The 20,790-nt window shown below is 38.5% G+C and overlaps 1 protein-coding gene across 1 annotated transcript in view; it reads left to right on the plus strand.

Annotated features, from left to right (window-relative positions):
- Positions 1-15,849, plus strand: part of LOC148840105 (uncharacterized) — a 59,016-nt gene extending 43,167 nt beyond the window's left edge. The window contains exons 2-4 of the mRNA XM_088933519.1: positions 3,952-4,028; positions 5,536-5,656; positions 15,609-15,849. Of these exons, the coding sequence (XP_088789645.1) occupies positions 4,023-4,028; positions 5,536-5,656; positions 15,609-15,832 (351 nt within the window). The 5' untranslated portion in view covers positions 3,952-4,022 and the 3' untranslated portion in view covers positions 15,833-15,849. The remainder of the gene's footprint in view (positions 1-3,951; positions 4,029-5,535; positions 5,657-15,608) is intronic.
- Positions 15,850-20,790: the final 4,941 nt, after the last annotated feature.

Here is a 20,790-nt window from a genome sequence, read left to right on the forward strand (position 1 = left end):
TATTCTTATTTTCAGTTCCTCATAAATTGTTTATGGTTTGTTTATGGTTTCTGGCTGTGGGGAAGGGATGAATTAATCCTGTTGAACAAAAACTGGAGAAACTAAACATTTCTTCCTTATGAAGATCTGTATGTATGTAAGGAGTTACACAGTAGCCTAGACCCCCAAAATCAGAATTAGGATCCCCCTGTTGCAGAGATTAATTACATACTGTAGCCCCACAAAGAGTAAAACAGTCTGCAGTCAAAGACCTTCTTTTGGTTTTTCAGCATGTACTGTATTTAACCTCTACTTGCTCCTTTGCAGTTTCCACTCTGATTCTAGAATAGAGCAAGATTTTCTAACTTGGATCCTGAAGGGCTGAATTCCTGCAGGTTTTATGCCTTTACATCAGTAGCACTTAGATAACAGGCAGTCTGTTACACTGCTTCAGTTAAGCCTATAATTAGCTCAGTTGATCATTAAGGATACTGCAGGTCTCCAGAACAGGGTATGGAAATCTCTTATCTAAAGCATTAGAGCTAATCAGTGCTAAGAATCCTGGATATTGTTAGTGTTTACTTTAGGCTAGCTTCTGTACCTCAGGATAGCCAGCAGCCATATCACTAAGCAGGTGTGAGCCTGGTCAGTACCTGGATGGGAGACCTCCTGGAAGGTTGCTGCTGGAAGAGGCGTTAGAGAGGCCAGCAGGGGGTGCTCACACTGCAGTCCATGTGGGTCCTAATGCCCCAGTATAGTGACGGTGACACTATACTGTAGAGAGGCACCGGATCCTTCGGATGAGAGGTAAAACCGAGGTCCTGACTCTCTGTCATCATTAAAAATCCCAGGGCATTTCTCAAAAAGAGTAGGGGCCAAATTTCCCATTGGCCCTTACCAATCATGGCCATCTATGAATTGGCTTCATTACTCTCCTCTCCTCCCCACTGATAGCTGGTGTGTGGAAAGCGTTCTGGCGCACTATGGCTGCTGTCGCTGCACATTGGTGGTGTTGGTGGAGTGGAGTCCCTATTACCTGTAAAGCGCTTTGAGTGGAGTGTCCAGAAAAGCGCTCTATAAGTGTCAGCAATTATTATTATTATCTGCTTGCAGCAGTGTTGCTAAAAGCCCAGTAGATGGCACAGTTTAGTAAAGGTCAATTAGACATGGTGTATTTTATAAGACTTAAAAGATAGGAGTAAAAGATGCACGATAATATAATCAAAAATATCATTTTTTACAAAACCTTGACTAGCTCTAAGTTCGGAGAGATGACGAGGAACTTCAGTTTAATGATTCCGTAAATCTGTAACTCCAGGTAAACACTGTTTGCATGAACACAACATTTGCATTAAGAAACTACTTGTGTATAAAATGTATATAATGTATAAAATAGCAAAAACGTACTCATTTTGATTTAAAAACGGTCTCCAAGGAAATGACTTCCATAATTAAAATTCAGTACAACGCTCTTTGTCTGAATTATGATTAGAAATCGGCATCAAGTATTGTTTCATTCAATGTTAAAGTCGTTCTGATCGGAAAAAAATACTTTCTGTTGAGGGATGAGAAAACAACAGGCACCGGCCAACAGAACTGCAGACAACTATCCTGACTTAGTGCCTGCATGTGAAAGGAGAAAAACATGTATTGTTTGAAAGCATGAGCACCAACAGTATATATACAGTGACAAGAAGGTCCAAACGCATTGCAACAGCTGGAGACTCCCTCCACGAAGGACGACCACCAATCCCAAATACAGACGTACAGTACAGCACTGTACATCATCTGGGGTCAGCAGAACTAAAAAGACACGGAAAACTGATGATTTGACATAGGAGGACCACCTGAAAAGTGAGGGAAAAAGACGAACTATAAAGCAGAAGCTTCGTGATTTTTAACGCCTGACTTTTTAATGGTTCGTGAGTCCCAGAAGTGAACGATGTTACGTACAAGTTAAATTCAGTGCAAAACAACCGAAAGGGAAAAGGGCCCGTCGTCACCAAGACAGAGCAGCAGAAGATGGCCATCAAAGTAGTGACTGCTGTGAAGAATAATAATAATAATAATAATAATAATAATAATAATAATAATAATTGCTTACACTTATATAGCGCTTTTCTGGACACTCCACTCAAAGCGCTTTACAGGTAATGGGGATCCCCTCCCCCACCACCAATGTGCAGCCCCACCTGGATGATGCAACAGCAGCCATAGTGCGCCAGAACGCTCACCACACACCAGCTATCAGTGGGGAGGAGAGCAGAGTGATGAAGCCAATTCATAGATGGATGAATGACCCCTTACAGTTTTTTTTTTGTATCATAGTATGAGAAATCCTCATTCCAAAAATGAATGGAAAACAAGTATTTTTTTCTCAAGTATTATAGAGGAAAATGTGGTCAAAGCACGACAGAAAGCTTGGAATTAATTTTAGAACGGTAACAAGCAACACAGTCTTCCAGAAGATGGCAGCATTTAGTTAAATTTCATCAAGTCTGCCACAGCAATAAGCTGAGTTGAGACTGTACTACCGCGGAGTGCTTCAGAAATTGACAGAAATAAAAATCAGGAAACGGATTTCATTTCTGGATGATTTTTTCCATCAAAGTTTAATCCCAAATGTTTGATAAATGTCATTTTTCAACCAATCTCTCCTTAATATTGCTGCATTTGTGTTATTTCTTCTTTAGCAACGGTAAAACCCAGCAGTACTGTAAGTGAGCCAGTGGTTTATTCCCGAAATCTAAGTGCCTTTTTTATCTTGCTTGAGCACACATGACCTTAATTTCCACACTGGGAGTATTTGATTTAATTGTGTTAAAACTATGAAGGCTGTTTATGAATTATGTGACACTCGAGACTCTTAAAAGTACAGTAGTTTTTCACTAAAGACTTTTCATTGAAAAAACACTGTGCTGAGAAAGCTAAATCATTTTACAGTCTACATGCACTGCTAGAATCAGTCCTAGCACATTATGAAGAATCCTCTAAATTAACTCAATTTTAAATCGATTAAAGGAAGTTTCAATTTAAAAAAGCTGTCGAATCCTCAAGTTGGAGGAAGTCTATTGTTTTAATAAAGCAACAGAACAAAGGAATCCTCTCTGTCAAATATCCCTGGTTTGTTTCAAATTGTTATAAACATTGTTTACAGTGCTTGGAAATGTTGTAAGTTTCAATACAAATACTGGAAATGGATCTAAGGTGAAAAATATTCTGCTTTTCTAAAGGTCTGAACTGTCTGGTATCAAATTTCTTAAAGCCGACAGGATAAATTTCACTTTGGTTCTGAGTCTCTCTTGCGACTGGTTTTCACCATTTCTTCTTCATGTTATGAAGTTGAGCAAATATTATGATATGGATCCTAACCTACTCCTGGACTAATTTCAACTCTGCAGTCGAAGTTATCACTGGGATCTTGACAGACAATTGTATTTACTATTTTCTTTCACAAGCTAATAAAAGAGAAGCAGTTATTGCATCAGATTATATGAAAAACTATTTAATGATTCCAATTTATAACTCTACACTGAATAATGATACATTTAAGAGCTGACAGCTGATGATAAATGGGGGCTCATATAAAACATATTCACTGTGAAGAATGGCTGTAGATGAATTGCACACTGATACAATCCAATGATAAAGCACAATAAGAGCCACTAGAAGACTTAATAATGTGCTATTCATTTTGAAGTGATTATTGCTGGTTAATAAAAGAGCACAAATTAAAAATATATATATTGCACGAAGATGTTAGAACGGTGATTTTTTTCCCCGATGAAAGCCAAAGACATTAAGACACTTTCTTTACAAATGATAAACAACAGTGTTTAGTGCTGATGTCTTTGTGCCTGATGATTTAGAGAGTTTTCTATTTTCACCAAGAATCTATCGTTGCTCATCTTCAGTAATGCTTTTTCTCAACCCAATGGCATTATTCATTTAGCAACTGCTTTTGTTTTGCAGATGTATCATGAAGACATGCACAACACTGACACACTGTCCACAAGTGAGCTCCAAACATATTATGAGGCTGAATGAAGGTAATTTTGCTGCATCAACAAAAAACACAAGAATTCTTCACACTACAATACTGAAACAACTATCCTATATACAAAGGGGAATCCATTTTCACACAAACACACACAGTATGTTTGTTTTTAAATGGCATGTTTTTACAATCTTAATATTCATATAAATTGAGGGACAATTATTGCTAAATACACACCTTTTTAATGTGAAACAAGGAAAGCTCCTTTGAAAACTCCAAATCCACCACATCTTAACAATAAGTGATTATGGAAAATATCAGATTATATTGGACAATGTTAAGATGTTTTTTTAAAATGGCATGGAATAATTAAAATTGTAAAGTAAATGGGGTTTATGACGAAAGTTCAGGAGGGATGACAACAACCAAGTTTATCAGACTCATCTGTCAGTAATTAGCAATCACTTCTGATGTCACTTCCTCTCCTAAAACACTATAAATACCGCATGTGATCCCCTGCTCTCCCTCACGTCTTCTTGCACACCTCCTCCACCCCCTCTCCCCCTCTGCAGCTGCCCCTTGGTCACCCCTCACTCTGCAGGGGGGTCCCAGCCTCCTCGTCCCCTTGGCCAGGAGGTCAGCCCTCAGCCAAGTGGGTTAAGACACATTTTGACTAAACACTCCATAATCCTTTCAGTACACTTAGTTCCTGGGTGTTGTTATTCCTAGTGAAATCAGATTTGAAACAGTTTTACATCCGGGCAGACAATAAACATTGTATTTTCACAACAAGATCAATTATTCAAAACCTTTCATCAGACCAAGAGCTTGAAGTGGTCAATTTTCACTGGCTCAAGAGTTCCTTTTTTTAAGAGTAAATTTATGAAACAAAGAGTAAGCAAAAGCAATGAACAAGATTCCTATTACATCACAGATAAGCAAGATCAAGATAAGATATCACAGTGAGATCCATTCCATCTATCCATCCATTTTCTTAGCGCTTCATCAAATTCAGGACTGTGGGGGAGCCGCAGCCTATCCCAGCAAGCATCAGGCACAAGACAGGATACATATTGGTCCAGACGCCAGTCCATCGCAAGGCACTCTCAAACGCTCACACAAGGCCATTTTCCCAGAAGCCAATTAACTAACCAGTTCTGGATGCCTTTTTGGTCTGGGGAGGAAATCCATATGAACATGAAGAGAACACACCAACTCCACACAAACAGAATTGAACCCAGGGCCCCAGCACAGCAAGGCAGCAATGCCACCCACTGTGCCACCTGGTTAGCCGTTAATGGATGCCATCATTCCCACCTGGCCTTGGAAAGTGAAGATTAATGCATGGTGTGAGACTGCACTGGGTGAAGGTTTGTTTCTTCAGCGAGCTGTGTCTCCTCTTGCTCAGCTGTGGATGAATTTGTCAGATAGTCCTCTGTCTGGCACATCTGTTCAGCTCTACTCACCCTGTCTGAATGGGTGTGGAGTGTTGATGGGCACCAGGAAGCCCGCTGAATAATTTTCCGCTTTTCTTTTTCTTTTCTGATTTGTTTGGAAAGCAAAAAATCTTCAACCTGCAGCCCCTGAAAGCAGTTTCAGAAAGCGCTCCTGAACATCACAAATGTCAAAGTCACGTCATTTCTAAACTTGGGGGGCAGAAAAGGATTTTACGACACAAAGGTGAGAAGATTTCCTACATTTTCCAGAAATACTCCACATAGAATTAATTTACATTAAGTTTAAACCAATATTGCCTTTCAAAAGAACTGCATGACATTGGATTCAAATCTAATCCAAGTTAATAAAGCTAAAAACGCTGAAACTATGTAAATAAATTAGATTTTCAGAAAAAAATCCGAAGAATCTGAAATGAGTAAGTATTCAACCCCTTTGTTACAGCAAACCTTAATCTGTACCGGTGCAAGAGAAAGGTTTGAGAGTTTGCAAAAGAAGCGTAATGGTATCAGTGTGTGTGTGCAGGGCAGTTTAATTTTTACTTCAGAATATGTTTATCTTTCTGATTAAGTTCCCCCAGGTGGATAATGAATTTCAAGCCACAAGACGCATGGTGATATAGAAAATGAGCCATGAAGATCAGGGAGCGTTACAAAAATATTGGGATTTTTTTTCCCGACAAGTAGTAGAGAGGCACCGATCAGGAGACGTTGATTGTCCCTTTGAGTACAGTGAAGTCTGTCATTAAGAAAATGCATGATACCACCTACACACTGCCGTGATAAAACCACTCTTCCAAACTGAGCACCCAGGCAAGCAGGAAACTCTTTCAGGATGTCTTTGTGTAACCTACAGTGCATTATTATTGTCTGAGATGGGAGTCATTGTACATAAGCACTATCCCAGTCCCTAACAAAGGGGTGAGGGGGCAAAAAAGAAGTCTCTGCTGAAAAAGGCTCATATTAAATCTTGTATGAAATCTTGTCTTCCGGTAAGACCAGATGAAAAATGAACTTTTTTAAAAATCTAAATCCAAAATGTTATGACTGGAGCAAGCCCAGCACAGCACATCACCCAGTCAGCACTCTCCGACATGGTGGCAGTATCTTCAGCGCCAGGGGTTGAGGGGCTTGTTAGGACTGAGGGAAAATGGATGTTCAAGGTACAGACGAACCCTAGATGAAACCCCATGTGAGTCACCCACAAACCAAGAATCAAGAACAGAAGTGCACCTTCATCCAAACAATGACCTGCAACACAAGGTCAAACCCAGCTCTGAGTGATCTGACAAAATGAAAAGTAATTATAATAATGCTTACACATACTGTATATAGCGCTTTTCTGAACACTCCACTCAAGGGTAATGGGAATCCCTTCCACCACCACCAGTGTGTAGCCCCACCTGGATGATGCGACGGCAGCCATAGTGCGCCAGTCCGCTCACCACACACCAGCTCTCAGTGGGGAGGAGAACAGAGTGATGAGGCCAGTGAAGAGATGGGGATTATTAGGAGGCCATGATTGGTAAAGGCCAGGGGGAGATTTGGCAAGGATGCCGGGGTAACACCCCTACTCTTTTCGAGAAACGCCCTGGGATTTTTAATGACCACGGAGAGTCAGGACTTCGGTTTTATGTCTCATGGCACCTGTAAAAAGTGAACGCCTTTCAGTGGCCCTGAAAAAAAGTCCACCAGACCACACCAAAACTGGTAAAGACCTTTCAAAAAATAAAATAGAATGTTGCAAGAGGTGCTTCTACCAAGTACTGACTTAATGAGCTGAATACGTGGTGAATTTTATAACTGTCAGAACATGAACTCTGAAAGCCTGGGTAACTTTTCTGCATCATTTTGGTCCAAAACCACTGAACCTGAGTTAATTTTACTACTACAGAGAGAAATGTTTAGCTTTTTCATCTTGACTCTCACATCTCAGTTTTCCCAATTAATTCCTAAAATACATATGCAGTAAAACATTATTTGTTGACAGGAACTCACTCCCACCTCAACAGAGCAATTGCCAAATAAAGTCCTTCAGTCTTCAAGTCTGCAATTTTCATTTATTTTGCTACAGATTTTTGTACAGATTTACTAGGGTTAAAACAGGTATGGCACAGACATAAAAGAAGGACTACATGCTCAGTACATTGTAAAAGTATTGGGCTGTTGAATTTTCTGATGTCTGAAAGCTCAGTTTGTCCAAAACCCAAAGAAACATTAATTATGTTGCTTTTTCAATGCCATGGTTAGCAAGTGTTGGCAGCCATTGTGTTCATACACTGAATTTATATTCACTACCTGGGATGGATGTTTGTGAATTTGGCATTAAATGAACTCAGAGTACAGATAACAAATGACTCATTCAGTCTCTGATCTCTGGAGTTTCATCAGCTGTCCTTGATGAGTAGGAGATAAGATAATGAGAACTGCTGAAGGTGAGTTTGGTGTACAAATGAGTAAATAAATGAAGTATCAAAAACTGTAGTACTTAGAGTCTTGGAAACACTAAATATTTTTAGTATTATCCAATAAATTCTATATGTTTTCCCGAACACTGTCTATGTTTTTATTAAGAATGATGACTTTTAAAGTGTGAATGGAATTAATTCACAATTCATGTTGTTCATATCCGTTAAAGCATACACTGTTTACTTTCCAAAATAGAAAATTGTAACAACACCAATTTCAGTTAGAACCAATAAGGAATGTTATAAAATTCACAGCATGACAAAAAATGCACTTTACCTTGGAGACATACAGTACTGCTGGCTTTTCTGAGTTTGATTTTTTTTAAGTGCTACTGAGAAATATATAACATGGGTATATTTCATGCCAGTCCGAGCCTTTAAATAAAGAAGTCTAATCTTTTCTTTGTGCCTCAAGGCTGTTCGGGGTCTTTGTGGTTAATAATATTTCTGTAGACACCTCAAATATAGAGGCATGGTGAAATAGTAAGTGAAATATAACAGTACAGGCCTTAAGTGAGACCTTACTCTACAATGAACTTGAACTTGAATCTCCTGATTAAGTCAAACGGTTGCCGCAACTACGGCCAAACACCCATCTGATACATTGACTTGCTATTCTTCTGGGATTTTCAAGCTTCTGTTCTCTAACTTTGATGTGGAATGTGATGAAGCAAATGTCCAATGCAATTCATCAAGTTTCTTTTCCAGATTTACAGCTGGTGTGATTTTCTACAGTGTTGTGAAATGCACCAGCTGTAACAAAATGTATCTGTCTGTTTGGGAGAAAACTTCCCCTCTAATCTTTTAAAAGGAAAGGGCAGCTCTCTGAGATAGGGCTTTCTGATACAAGCACTGGGGTGCGGAAGAGAAATCTTTCAGCTCCATCCATCCATCAACTTTCTAACCTCTTTATCCAGCACAGGACAGCAGAGGGGGGTCGGCCTATCCTGGCAAGCAACAGGCGCAAGGCCAGTCCATCTCAGGGCAATTGTTCAGGTGTTTGTTGGGGAGTGAAGAGGGTTTGTGTTGGCAGTAAAAAAGAACCACAGACCAGAGTAAAGAAATGCTACTTTACTACTTTACTACGATTCCAACAATTGTGTGCAGCAAATGGCGGAGGTACAGTGTGCTTTTCAACCTCTACATTAACAGCAGGTGCTCTGGCCTACAGTACCTTTCACACAACAAGCTTCCAGGGCCCTATAGGGAAACCAAAAACAACAACAGAGTGCCAGCTTATCTTATGATTTTTTCCCATTTATTTTGATGCGTCAGTACGGGCTGCACTCGATCACACCATTGCTACTTTCAAGAAAACATCCACCTCTGTCACTCTCTCATCAACAAAGAAGTGAAAATAATGAAATTGACATTTTCCGACGGTATTATGAAAAACAACAAGCACTGCCAAGCATTTTTAATAAGTCTCCAGGTCATGTCAAGGCAATGCCTAAAGCCCCACTGGTAAGCCCTTGCTATACTGCCAGGGTTGTATGCAAGTCAAATGACTTTCTCTCGTTTGTAACCTTCTTATGTCTGCTTGAAAAGAGAAATGTTTAACATTATTTTTTCAATATGTACTCTCCATTTACTGTATACAGTACACCCTTTTTTATTTTAGTAATGCTGTGATGTAAAGGTTCTACTTCTGAAGTGGGAGTCTTATACTGTTGTTCTTGCTTCAGAATTGTCTCTGATAATCATCTCATGAAGTGTCAGCTGTTTTCAAGACTGGGACAACCCCTATCAAATGAAAGTCCGGCTTTGTTGTATCCTGAAAGGCTTTAGTTCTCTTGAACTATTCTGAGATGTCATAACCTTTGACCCTGACACCTTTTGGTGTTCCCTTCCCTAAACAAAATCCTCTCTTCTTTGTGGAAATCCAAGGTCAAACCTGGAGAAAATGTTCTGACCAGGATCTGACCAGGCCACTAAACAGCAGAGGGCTCTATCTAAATACACAGTTTTCAATCACACTAGTCTGTTTCTGCAACACACCCACATTTACTCTACGCTCATTGTTAAAACTGCTCGTACCAGGCAAATTACAGGTTAGAGAAAGAGCTTGTGCCGCATACTTAAACTTCAATTCCAACAGCAACAAAAGTCAGGCACGTATTTAGAAAATTGCCTTAAGCTTTATTTATAAATTATTTGTTGCATTTTCACTGTTTATATCTATTTTGAAATTTGAAAGAACACATAAGGAACCTGGTCTTTGAACATGCAGTTAACTAAAACAGTTGTTTATATAAGTAAAGAGCACTTGAAAACTGTCTGATGGTAACAGCTCTCTAATGGCACATGGGCAAGTGACTTAGCTACCCATTTGCTTAGTGCTGTAATCAAAAGCATAAAAACAATTTTCATGAACTTTGACTACCAACAAAAAGGATAAAGAATTTACTTGCTATAAATGCTTATATGTATGCAGTAACCGGGTACATTATTTTATCAAGAGCTTCTCTTCTCCTATCCAATTCAACAATGACTTCCTGAACAGGCCTGTTGGTAATGTTTAGATAGGGGAATGCCTAATTATCTTTTTGTTTGCTTTAATAAAGAGACATCCGAGTGGTCCTGCAACATATGCACACAAAACGCTAAGAATAATATCACCCCAGTAATGCTGTGCAATTAAAACATTAATAATTAATTGCCTTAACTAACATAACTGGTATGCAAATTGCTGATTTAGTGAGTTGCAGAATACAAGTATTCTCCAACGAGGCCATTTTAAGTTAACCTTTGAAAATGTTATTTTGAATGCAATGTGATGGTGGTGTTTCATTTGAAGAGGTACTTATCTCAAAGTCAACATCTTACTTCTGTTTTCCTGATGCATGCACTGTTACCTTTATTAGTTTGTAGCCTGGCAACCACAAGAGCAAAGCATTGGTAAATGGGCATATTTGTAATAAAACAAGCCCAACGTGGTCCTCTATCAATGGCCTTTTAAACCTTCTTTCTATGAAGGTGTCAGTGATAAATGTTACCTTGTCTCAGCAGGTGTGCTGGTATTGAGAGCTCCGTAACACTAAGGGGTCACCATCCCACTGATGTTACCCCATTTACTTAAATAACAGGCTATTAGGAGGGTAGGTATCGAATGAAAAAGTACCAGTTTGTGGCTCCAATATGAAAGGAATAATTGCCTAAAAGGAGGTCTGGAGCCACTCTTCCTCTGCTCCATATCAAAACCCAACATACAAAACACCACTAGAGGGAGACAAAGGAAATGACACCAGAGATTCAAGTCATGGGGGTTTCGATAAAAACTGCAAATGCTGTCATAACTGTAGCCTTTGTACTTACAGACAAATCTGTTGTAGGCACTCAGATGCCATTTAATGAAACTGTGTTTTTTTCCCAGTATATTACCCACATTTTTAAAAAAGGCTTCAGTTTATTGATATTGGTTCAAGTCCTTAATGAGCCTAAGTGGCTTATAGGAGTTGAGCTAATTCTGTTTTCTGTAGCATTAGGAGTTCAGGACTCCCTCTGGATGGGCACGGACTCGCTGGTTTAAATAATGCTTTCTATGGGATTCCCATTACATGAGCACTGACATCAGTTATTAAATGACTCAGGGTTATGCAATTTTGATATTCATGTTTCAATACTGATGTGCTTGTAAAGTTTAAATTAAAAAAGGGGAATGTTTCATCAACAAAAATATAAGAAAGGTGATGACGATGAAGCATACCGATAAAGAACCTTATTTAGAGAAATTTAAATGTATTCTAAAGAGTCCCTTGAAATAACACACAATGAGACAAAACACAACTAGCTACCTAGCTAGGTGATACGCATGATTTTCTTTAAAGGAGAGTATCTGCAATGTTTTAAATAATTTCTTCACAAAATATCCATAGTCAGGATTGACGATCATCGACTTTACACAGCACAAAAGAAGCTGCCTCTCCTGCAGTTACAGCTGGAGTTTTTAGAAAATAAAAAAGTGGCCTTTCAGCCCATGTACTGTATTTCATTTGCCTGCTTTGAGATAATTGATTCTAGGCTCTCGACTAGATGTTTCTTGAAAGAAGACAGGTACAACATGGTCAGATATTATATTCCCGACTCCCACAACACTTTGTGTAAAGAAGAGCTTCCTCTTGTCAGATTTAAAAGCACTTCATCGTGGTTTCTACTTGTGCCCTCTAGTTTGTGTTGTACAGTTGACTCCACAGCCTTGTCATTGCATTTGAGGACTGTGAATGCTTGGGTCAGGTCCCCTTGTAGCCTTTTCTTTTAAGATTAAAAACCTTCAGCTCTTTCAGTCTGTCAGCATCAGAATTTTTTTAACCTTTTGCAGATGCTGCAAAAAACCATTTAGTTTCATATATGTGTCCCTTTCTGCTGTTGTTTTATTGTATACTATTTTCTAATTCTGTCTGAAGCCTTATATATTCCTACCCACTTCCTATGAGAAAAAAACATTTATTCTATGATGAGTCCCAGCAATTCCAATTCTATCCTGGAACCACAGGACAATAGGTGCGTCCAGACCCTGTACAGAGGGCCACTTCATCACAGGATGGATACACACACACACACAGAGACAGTTTTGAAACACCAAATAGCCTAGTCAACATATTTCTGGGAGACAGGAGGAAACCCAGAGAAATCCAAGACAGATCAATAAACAAGGAGAATATCCAAACTCCATGCAGAAAGCACCCCAGTCAAATGTGAGCCCAGGACCTAAGAGCTGTGAGTCAGGAGCTCTTTAGAAGCCTATTACCATTCCCTTGTTTATTGATTGTGAGCCAATGTATATGTAATGTGTGGTTGGACAGTCTTTACATTATTTCAGTACATCACTGTACTCATCAAGTGTCTATTTGCTCCTGTTTAATTAAAGTGAAATATTCAAACCCTAGTTAAATTAACATATTTTTTTCAGGATACAAATGTGGAAATAGCACTGAATAAAAATGTTTTTATTTCTTTTTAGTAATACTGAAGAACAAAAAAGTTGATCACCTTCCCAGCAAACTCTCACGTGCGTTACTTAGCTCAGTTTCCTGAATCTCCGTGCTGACAATGACGTTCTAATTAACGGATAACTTACCTGGTCGTCCTTTTGGAAAAACAATGAAGCTTTGCTTCAGGAGGAAAGAAGAAATGTAACATAATAATGGAGAGATGATTGTTAGCGTTTCTATAGGCCCCAGAAGCACTTCAATTAAGCCCCCTCCACAGAGAAGTATTGGTCAAGTTTAAGTAGTTCCTGAGCTCGTTTCAGCCAATGTAGCTGCCCTTAACTGGGAATGATTGATATGTTCTTCTGCTTGAAGTACTCTGATGTTTAGTGATATGTGCATTAAACAATCCAGCTAAAATGTGTAGTATCACTGTTTATTAAATGACCCTACTTAACCTGAAACATTTATGTTGTGATGATTACAACAGAGATCAAATGAGTCAAGACAGTTGTTCCAGAGCCTTGTGTGGGAATTTTCTGAATGGCACTGTTATGCAAATTTCTTACACAAATTACATTGTTCTGCTCTTTTCATTGTTTCATTGTTTTCCCCTCTTCATGAAGAAACACAATGCTGTCACGATCCTCTGCTGAAATATTAGTCTTCTTGTTTAAAGCCAGCAGTTACTCCTCCTGAGAGTACAGCGGCTAGCTCTGTAAGTGAACAAGATGCCAAGGAACAAGCAGAGGTTATTTCCCTGCTGGAAAGTAAGAATAGGGAAGAAAAAACAACATTTCCATCGTGGAGCCTGCTTCATGGGTTTGGTTTTCTGATTTTTACATTCATCGATGAATTAACCTCTATGTGTCCCATTGCTTACACTGATAGATCTGTATTTTGATGAGTGAGGAGCAATTTGTGTTAATGATAAGGGAAACCTGATGAGGAGACATTATGTTTGACTGGTAAATGTGATGGATTAGCTATTACAATACTTCATAGTTTATGCTTGTGGATAGTGTTGCTGTAATCATGACTTTGAAGAAACTCGTCAATGTGCAGAAAATCTTGGCTTCTTCACACCCACACTGAGCTGTACTCATCACTGTAAAAGCAGCTGGAAGAGTAGTTAAAAGTATGGAGGCTTTGAATTAAGCCTAAAGGTAAAGTCCATAACATACATGAATGAATGTATACAACAGTATACGTGTATACATACAGTTGTATATACAACAGTACATATAAAAACATCTAAAGTAGGTGTGCTTAATTATGAAGTGCAAAAGGCATCACGTTGAACACATGAAATAAGAGGAACAGAAGTGGGACAACACTGTGAGGTTTCCAAAGCAACAAGGACAACCATCTCCATGTGCATTCCAAAGACAAAGTCAGCTGAAGCTCAGAAAAATCCCATTGAACATATTATAAAACGAGTTCCTCACTTTGTGGCATCTGTGTGAAATATTAGTATCTGAATAGATTATCATCCCGCTCCCCTTGTTACATAAGATTTCTGTTTCATAACACAAGTTTTGCTTAAGTCAGAAGCAACCCTTTCTTAGCTGTTGCATGAACATGTGCTGTGTAGAGAATTACCATTCATGGTGAGTGAGGAAAGAGGGACAAGAGAGCAGAGCTGTAGGCTCACCAGGGTGTAGTGTCTTTTATTGGTCAACAGGCCTGTGTGTGTTGATCACAAAGGCAAGTAAAGAGCAAGAGAGTGAAAGTAGCAGCGTCTGGCATCCCATCCTGGGAGTATCCCACCTTGTGCCTGTTGCTTGCTGGGATAGGCTCCATCTCCCCCATGAACCTGTATTGGATAAAACAGTTTGAAAATGGATCGACGGATATAGTATACACTTAAAAATATCCTTTATATCAAATTAAACATTGAAGAAAGAGAAAATTACCATTAAAAACGTTCTATATAATATTTGATAACGCTAAACTGTATTGTCCAGTGATTAAACACAAAATAAAATAGCATGATTGCAGTATGAGTTACCTACAATTTTCAAAGCAAAAGCATGAGATGATATGCACAGCTTGCCACAGGTGTGCGAAAGCAAAGCGAGACGGAAGTGTAAATCAGAGTCCTGGTGGACGCTGGTGGTGACCTGATTCGCATTATGCTCACTCCACACTGTTCAGCGGAAGGAACTTGCTGCGCTACATGTTTTTTACATATATAATGTAAACTTTTATAACTCAGCAATAGAACCCATGGTTTTCTCATAAAGTCGGATTTGCGTAAGTCGGGGTTTACATGACCTGGGGAGAAGACTGCGTATTATGTGTGCCTATGTGGAGACAAAACCAAGAGTGCAGATTCACTTACAAGTATGATAGTGCCACCTGGTGGTAAGTTGGTTTATGGTACCTTTCTGATCTCACATAAACTGATCACCTGCGAAGCATCACTCATAACTGCAACTAAGTCACAAAAGCATCAGAAAAATTGACAATATCTTTTTCATAATGGGTGCACCGACTTTTTATGGAACAGGCACGATATAGGTAAATTCATGACATTGACTCTAAAAGGAAAGTTTGGGTGGGATGACGGAAACCGAGGCCTCTTTCGCCTCTGGAATTAAGGTCTTGACAATTTGCAAATAAAATGTAGGACTGCCATAAGTTTTATAGATTTATTTAAAAATAATACTAACAGAAAAATGCAAGCTAACCTTAAAAATCCATGTATTTTTGTTTTTCAGGCTTCAGTGTGTGAGTGTGCAGCAATATTGATTAATAAGAAGCTCTGGGTCTCTTTCAGGCTGCCGAATTGGCATGGGTTTCCTCCAGCTGCTCCAGTTTCCTCCCACAGTACAAAGACATACTGGGAGGCTAATGGCTTCCGGGAAAATTGTCCCTGGCGTGACTGTGTCTGTGTGCGCCGTGATGTACGAGTTGTATCCTGCCTTGTGCCCGTTGCTTGCAATGACAGGCTCAAGCTCCCCCGCTACCCTGTATTGGTTGAAGCATTTAAAAAATGGATAGAAAAAAAGAAAGAAAAATGAACATTTCTCTAACATTAGACGCTTAAAACATCTCTTAGTGACGTGGACCAGAAGATACAATCCCAAATTACAGAGGACTAGAGTCATTCCAACCTTGACATCACAAAGTGCATCATTAAGCCACAGTATCATTACTGATTCATGAAATGAGTCAGGAGTTTTATATACAATGACGTTTTGTGGATCACACTGACTGTATACCAGGGCTTGTCAGTTCCAATCTTCCTGTGGCTTGTGTGCCAATTGGGGTGACCTTGGTGTGAAAGGCGCTATATAAAAATAAATTTAATTGAACTGGGTTATCAATTCCTTAATTAAAAACTTAAATTAATAAATTTAAAAAAAACATGACAAATTATTCTCTCTTCTCCATTTTGGTCATTTTAAGTTACCTATAAATTGCCCTTGATCCCTGCAACTATTTAGGTGCTAAGATCATTTGAACAAAGTTCTTGTGGAGCACAAATGTTTACTCTGAGTAAGGGATTATTTAACTGATTGAAAGCTGAGCTTGAGTGAAGAATAGCTTATCATCTAAGGAAGCCCTGTGATCAGGGATGGGGAATTTTGGAGAGTCAGTGTGTGTGCACAGAGTTTCCACTCCAGTTCAGGTCTTAACCACATAATCCACCTCATTATTGACTTAATGAGACCAAATTTACAACTTCTCCCAGGTCATCAGGTGCTAGAGGTTTATAGAGCCTTGGAAAACCTACAGATATACTGGTCCTCCTGCACAATCCCTGCCTGTAAATAAACTCATTTTTTGCTTTCTTTCAAATAATATAGGCATTTTTAAACCGAAGCTTCAAATGTCAGCATGAATGTTCCAGAACACATAACCTGCATTGGGCTTCTGTAAAAATATGCTGCTTAGCTCAAGAGTGAGAAAAAAACAATTATTTTTTTCTTAACTTCCAAATAATAGTCATTATAAGAAGTTCCTATCAGGGCCAGTTTCTGTAGAGCCAAAAGCACCTGTTTACTGTTAGAATTTAGCATATTATCCTAGAAAAATGAGCAGCAGCTGACCTTTCAATGCTTTAAGTAAGTATCATATAAACATAGGTCTATATTTTAAATTGTGACTGAAGCCTGGGCAGACCAACCCGGATAAGTGTGTCAGCTAACAAAAATAAATGACAAAACAGAGTCTGTATACCTTGCCTATTACAACCAAAATTAAGCTGAAGAAATAAGTGAAAATTCTAAAATATACTAGGAATGAAAAACATGATTGCCTTTTCTGGAAATATAAAGCATACAGGCAATATCCATAATGTATGTTACATACAGATGCTTTTGTTCATACACATGTCCTGAATACTGGCAAATGAGTGCATGATTTCCAGTAGAGCTGGGAAAGAAATTCTTTTGCTAACTTTTCTGAAAGCAAATGCCCGGGCTAATAGGTTACAGGGGTCTCTCTGGACATGTCATAGACATTACAAATACATAACAGAAATGAATTGGGTAGCAGTTTTAGAAGTATAAAGAGCAGCTTGCCATGCACACGTGCCTGTGTCTGCACATCATCGGGAGAATTAAGTAAGATCATAATCAATCATGTTTCCTGAAAAATTATCTGATACTAAGCTCTTGTTTAAAATATTGACTCTTCAATAGATGCAAAGCCTCCACAGAGAGCTCGGATTGCTTTCACCATGTGCCACTCTACTAACTTTTGATTTTCAGATTAGACCCCTGGGGGTCTAAAATTTTGTTACTGACAAAATGTCAACAAGAAAAATGATTTACCTATGTCATCCCAGTTCAATGAAATATCAGTGCACCTGCTACAAAATTCATTCTTCCTGATAATTACTTTGTCAAGTTGTCCCTGTTGTAAGTGCTGTTTATTCTGATGCTCAGTATATATTGAAAGACGTCTGGAAAGCTAAATATGTTATGTTGTACAGTATATGCCTGTTGTATCTGTTTTAGATCTTGCTCATGCAAAGAATATGTGGAATTATATGAACGTGAACTGGCTTTCCTTAAATCCATGGTCACTATCCCCAGAATACCATCAATTTTCTAGTTTAATGCAACTTAATGTTTCATGGGCTTGCTTGAAATAAATGTAGCTTATTAGCTTCTACTCATCTGTAGTTTCTTGTCTTTTTGTGAACTGATATTATATTTGCATTCTTCTGAGTGGGTGCAGCCTCCCTTAAGTGTCTGTTGAAATAATCCTACTTTACAGTGTAAAATGTCATTTCTCAATTCTCTATGTTAAAATACCACTCTTCACCCCTATAACACTTTAGCACCTACTTTATTGAGATTATTCATTATTCCATAGCAGTGTTTCTTAACATGAAGCACTTCATTTGTTCCTTCCTTGGTGAGCACGTTTGTAAAATATTTATTTGATACACATGACGTCTTTATTGTATTATACATTTGATCCGTTGCACATCTCTTACCATCTCTCAGACCTATTAGTTTTTTTTTCTTTATTGTTATTTTGGTACAAAAGCATAGAAAGAAATCACATTTGTATGCGTTTTCTCAATTGGAATATTTTTGTCTACTCTCTGTCTTTTCCTTTCTAATTTCTCTTTCGACTTGTATTTACAACAAAGTGTACCCTCACCCTCTTCAATTGTTTTGGATGGGTCCTGTTATACATCCACTCCAAAGTGTTCTTCTTCCTGAATTTCTGATACAGAAACATTATTGCTTGAAATTGTCCATGCTCATTGGATTCCATATCTGTTAAAGTCCAATGCATGTTTTTCTATCTCTTTTATTTTAATAATGTCATTTATTTGTGGTCGTCTTAATTGAAATAGCAGTCCATAATTATATACTGTACTTTACCTGCAGACATTAAAATGTTTTTTAAAAGTTCCATGTTGTGGTCATGTGATTATTCTGTGTTGTGGCTCTTCAGTGATTCTCTCACAAGTGTTTTTCTTCCTCTGTCAGAGTTGTTGGAAGAAACTACAGCAGATCAACACAAGCCTTTTTCTAGTGGGTACAGTATAGTTGCCAATTCAGTCAGAGCAAGTTCCTGATGCTGGTCCAAGAGGCCCAAACACCTGCTGTTTTGGTTCATGCCCAGCTCTCACTCACAAAGTTGAACCTTTATTTAACTTAATAATAGGTTCTATTTAAACTGGTTGACCTTTTTCAGCTTATTGGACGTTGTCTCCTAAGTATTTCATTTTGTAAGCTGCATAAAATTCAAAACAACCGAGTACACAAAACTTGCAAATGCTCTACACAAGCAACGTGTTTATGTACAATTATGGCTTTCATTAAGTCACTAACCTTGGCTGAAATGAACACCAACAGGTGTATGGACCTGGATACCCCTGGGTTATAGCACAGTCATTTGAGTTTCAGCTTCCACATTTCCAGTTGGTCCTTCTCAGTCTATATGAAAGGAGCGGAAATTCCCCATTGTTAGAACTTGTTGCATGCAGAAGTGCTCTTATTGAAATGTGAATATCAAAGTCTATTCCATATTTCTGTTATTAAGCATTCTTTTAATATCGTGTGGGTGGGAAACATCAGTCTTAGAAGGCCACATCATTCTCTGGTTTTCATTTATTCTCACCTTAATTATATAAATCAATTAAGTATTTGGACAAATAACTATTGTATGGATCAAATCAACTGTTTATGTTGGGCCTAATCAATGGAAAATTTGGACGGACATAAAACCTATAGGAATCTGACTCTCATGGACTGGAGCTGTTACCCCTTTAGCTAATTGTGCAACTGAACTATTGTCATTTCTTTTAGCATTGCAATATTCAGCTCTTTTCAGGTTTTATTGTCAAAGATAACTTCTGAAAAGGTTTGTGCAGAGCTCACATTACACCTCTGTGCAATTAGCTTCTAATGGTGTTTTAAAAGCTTACATTTTAGGTAATTACCAAAGCAAATACTTTTAAGATTGCTAGATAAAATGAGGCATGATATGCCTAATAGGATACACAAGAAAGGAAATAAACATCCCAAAATTGCAGATGTAAATTACTCCTTTAAAAACAATAGACTGTATGTGTTATACAGTACACCTCAAACTTCCTGAAAAAATGAAGCGTTTAATAAATGGATGGGTGGATGTTACCAAAAGTAATATGGCCATACATGTTGAAAAGACGTCCATGATACATACAGAGATACCAGCCTGTAATAATAACAGTAAAGCATACAAGACAAGTTTTATAATTTTAGAATATGATAATCTCATATTGAAAGCGTTAAGGTTGGCACAGAGGTGCCGTGATTAGCATTGCTACCTCATAGTGCTGACACCCTGGATTCAATTCCTGGGTTCTGTCTGAATGGGGTTTGTATGTTCTCCTCACGTTCATGAGGGTTTCCTCCAGGTAATCTGGTTTCCTCCCACAGATTGATGACATACTGATAAAATGAATTAGCTTCTGGGAAAACTGGCCCTGGAGTGAGTGTGGAAATGTTTGTGCCAGTCTGTGCTCTGCAGTGGACAGGCATCCCATCCAGGGTTGCATACTGCCTTGTGCCTGTTGCTTGCCGTGACAGGCCTCAGCCACCATGTATTGGATAAGACAGAAAATGGATGGATGATAAAAATCTTTTAATAATGTTAATTATTTCAACACAAAAAAATCATTAGCTTGACATCCCCTGAAACCACAACCACAAATTCAGTTTAAAATAAACTTTTTTTACCCTAAAGTCAGAGGAGGCAATCATGTTAGCTACACATTGAATCAGGACACATAAAGATTCAATTGGAAATTTCAAACCATGTATTAATATCACTTAGTCTTCAACGGCAGGGGACAATTGAGACAGTAGTTGACAGACCTTGACATATAGTAGCTTGGGCATGTGTTTCCAAATGGAAATGGTAGCACGTGGCTTGTTCGTTCAGTCTGTGATATGCTTCTACTTCTTTGTCTCCTGTTTTGTTTTTGTCAAACAGCAGAATTTCAG

Source organism: Atractosteus spatula, chromosome 2 (genome assembly GCF_055471065.1).
Source record: "Atractosteus spatula isolate fAtrSpa1 chromosome 2, fAtrSpa1.hap1, whole genome shotgun sequence".
In the NCBI taxonomy this organism is placed as follows: domain Eukaryota; kingdom Metazoa; phylum Chordata; class Actinopteri; order Semionotiformes; family Lepisosteidae; genus Atractosteus; species Atractosteus spatula.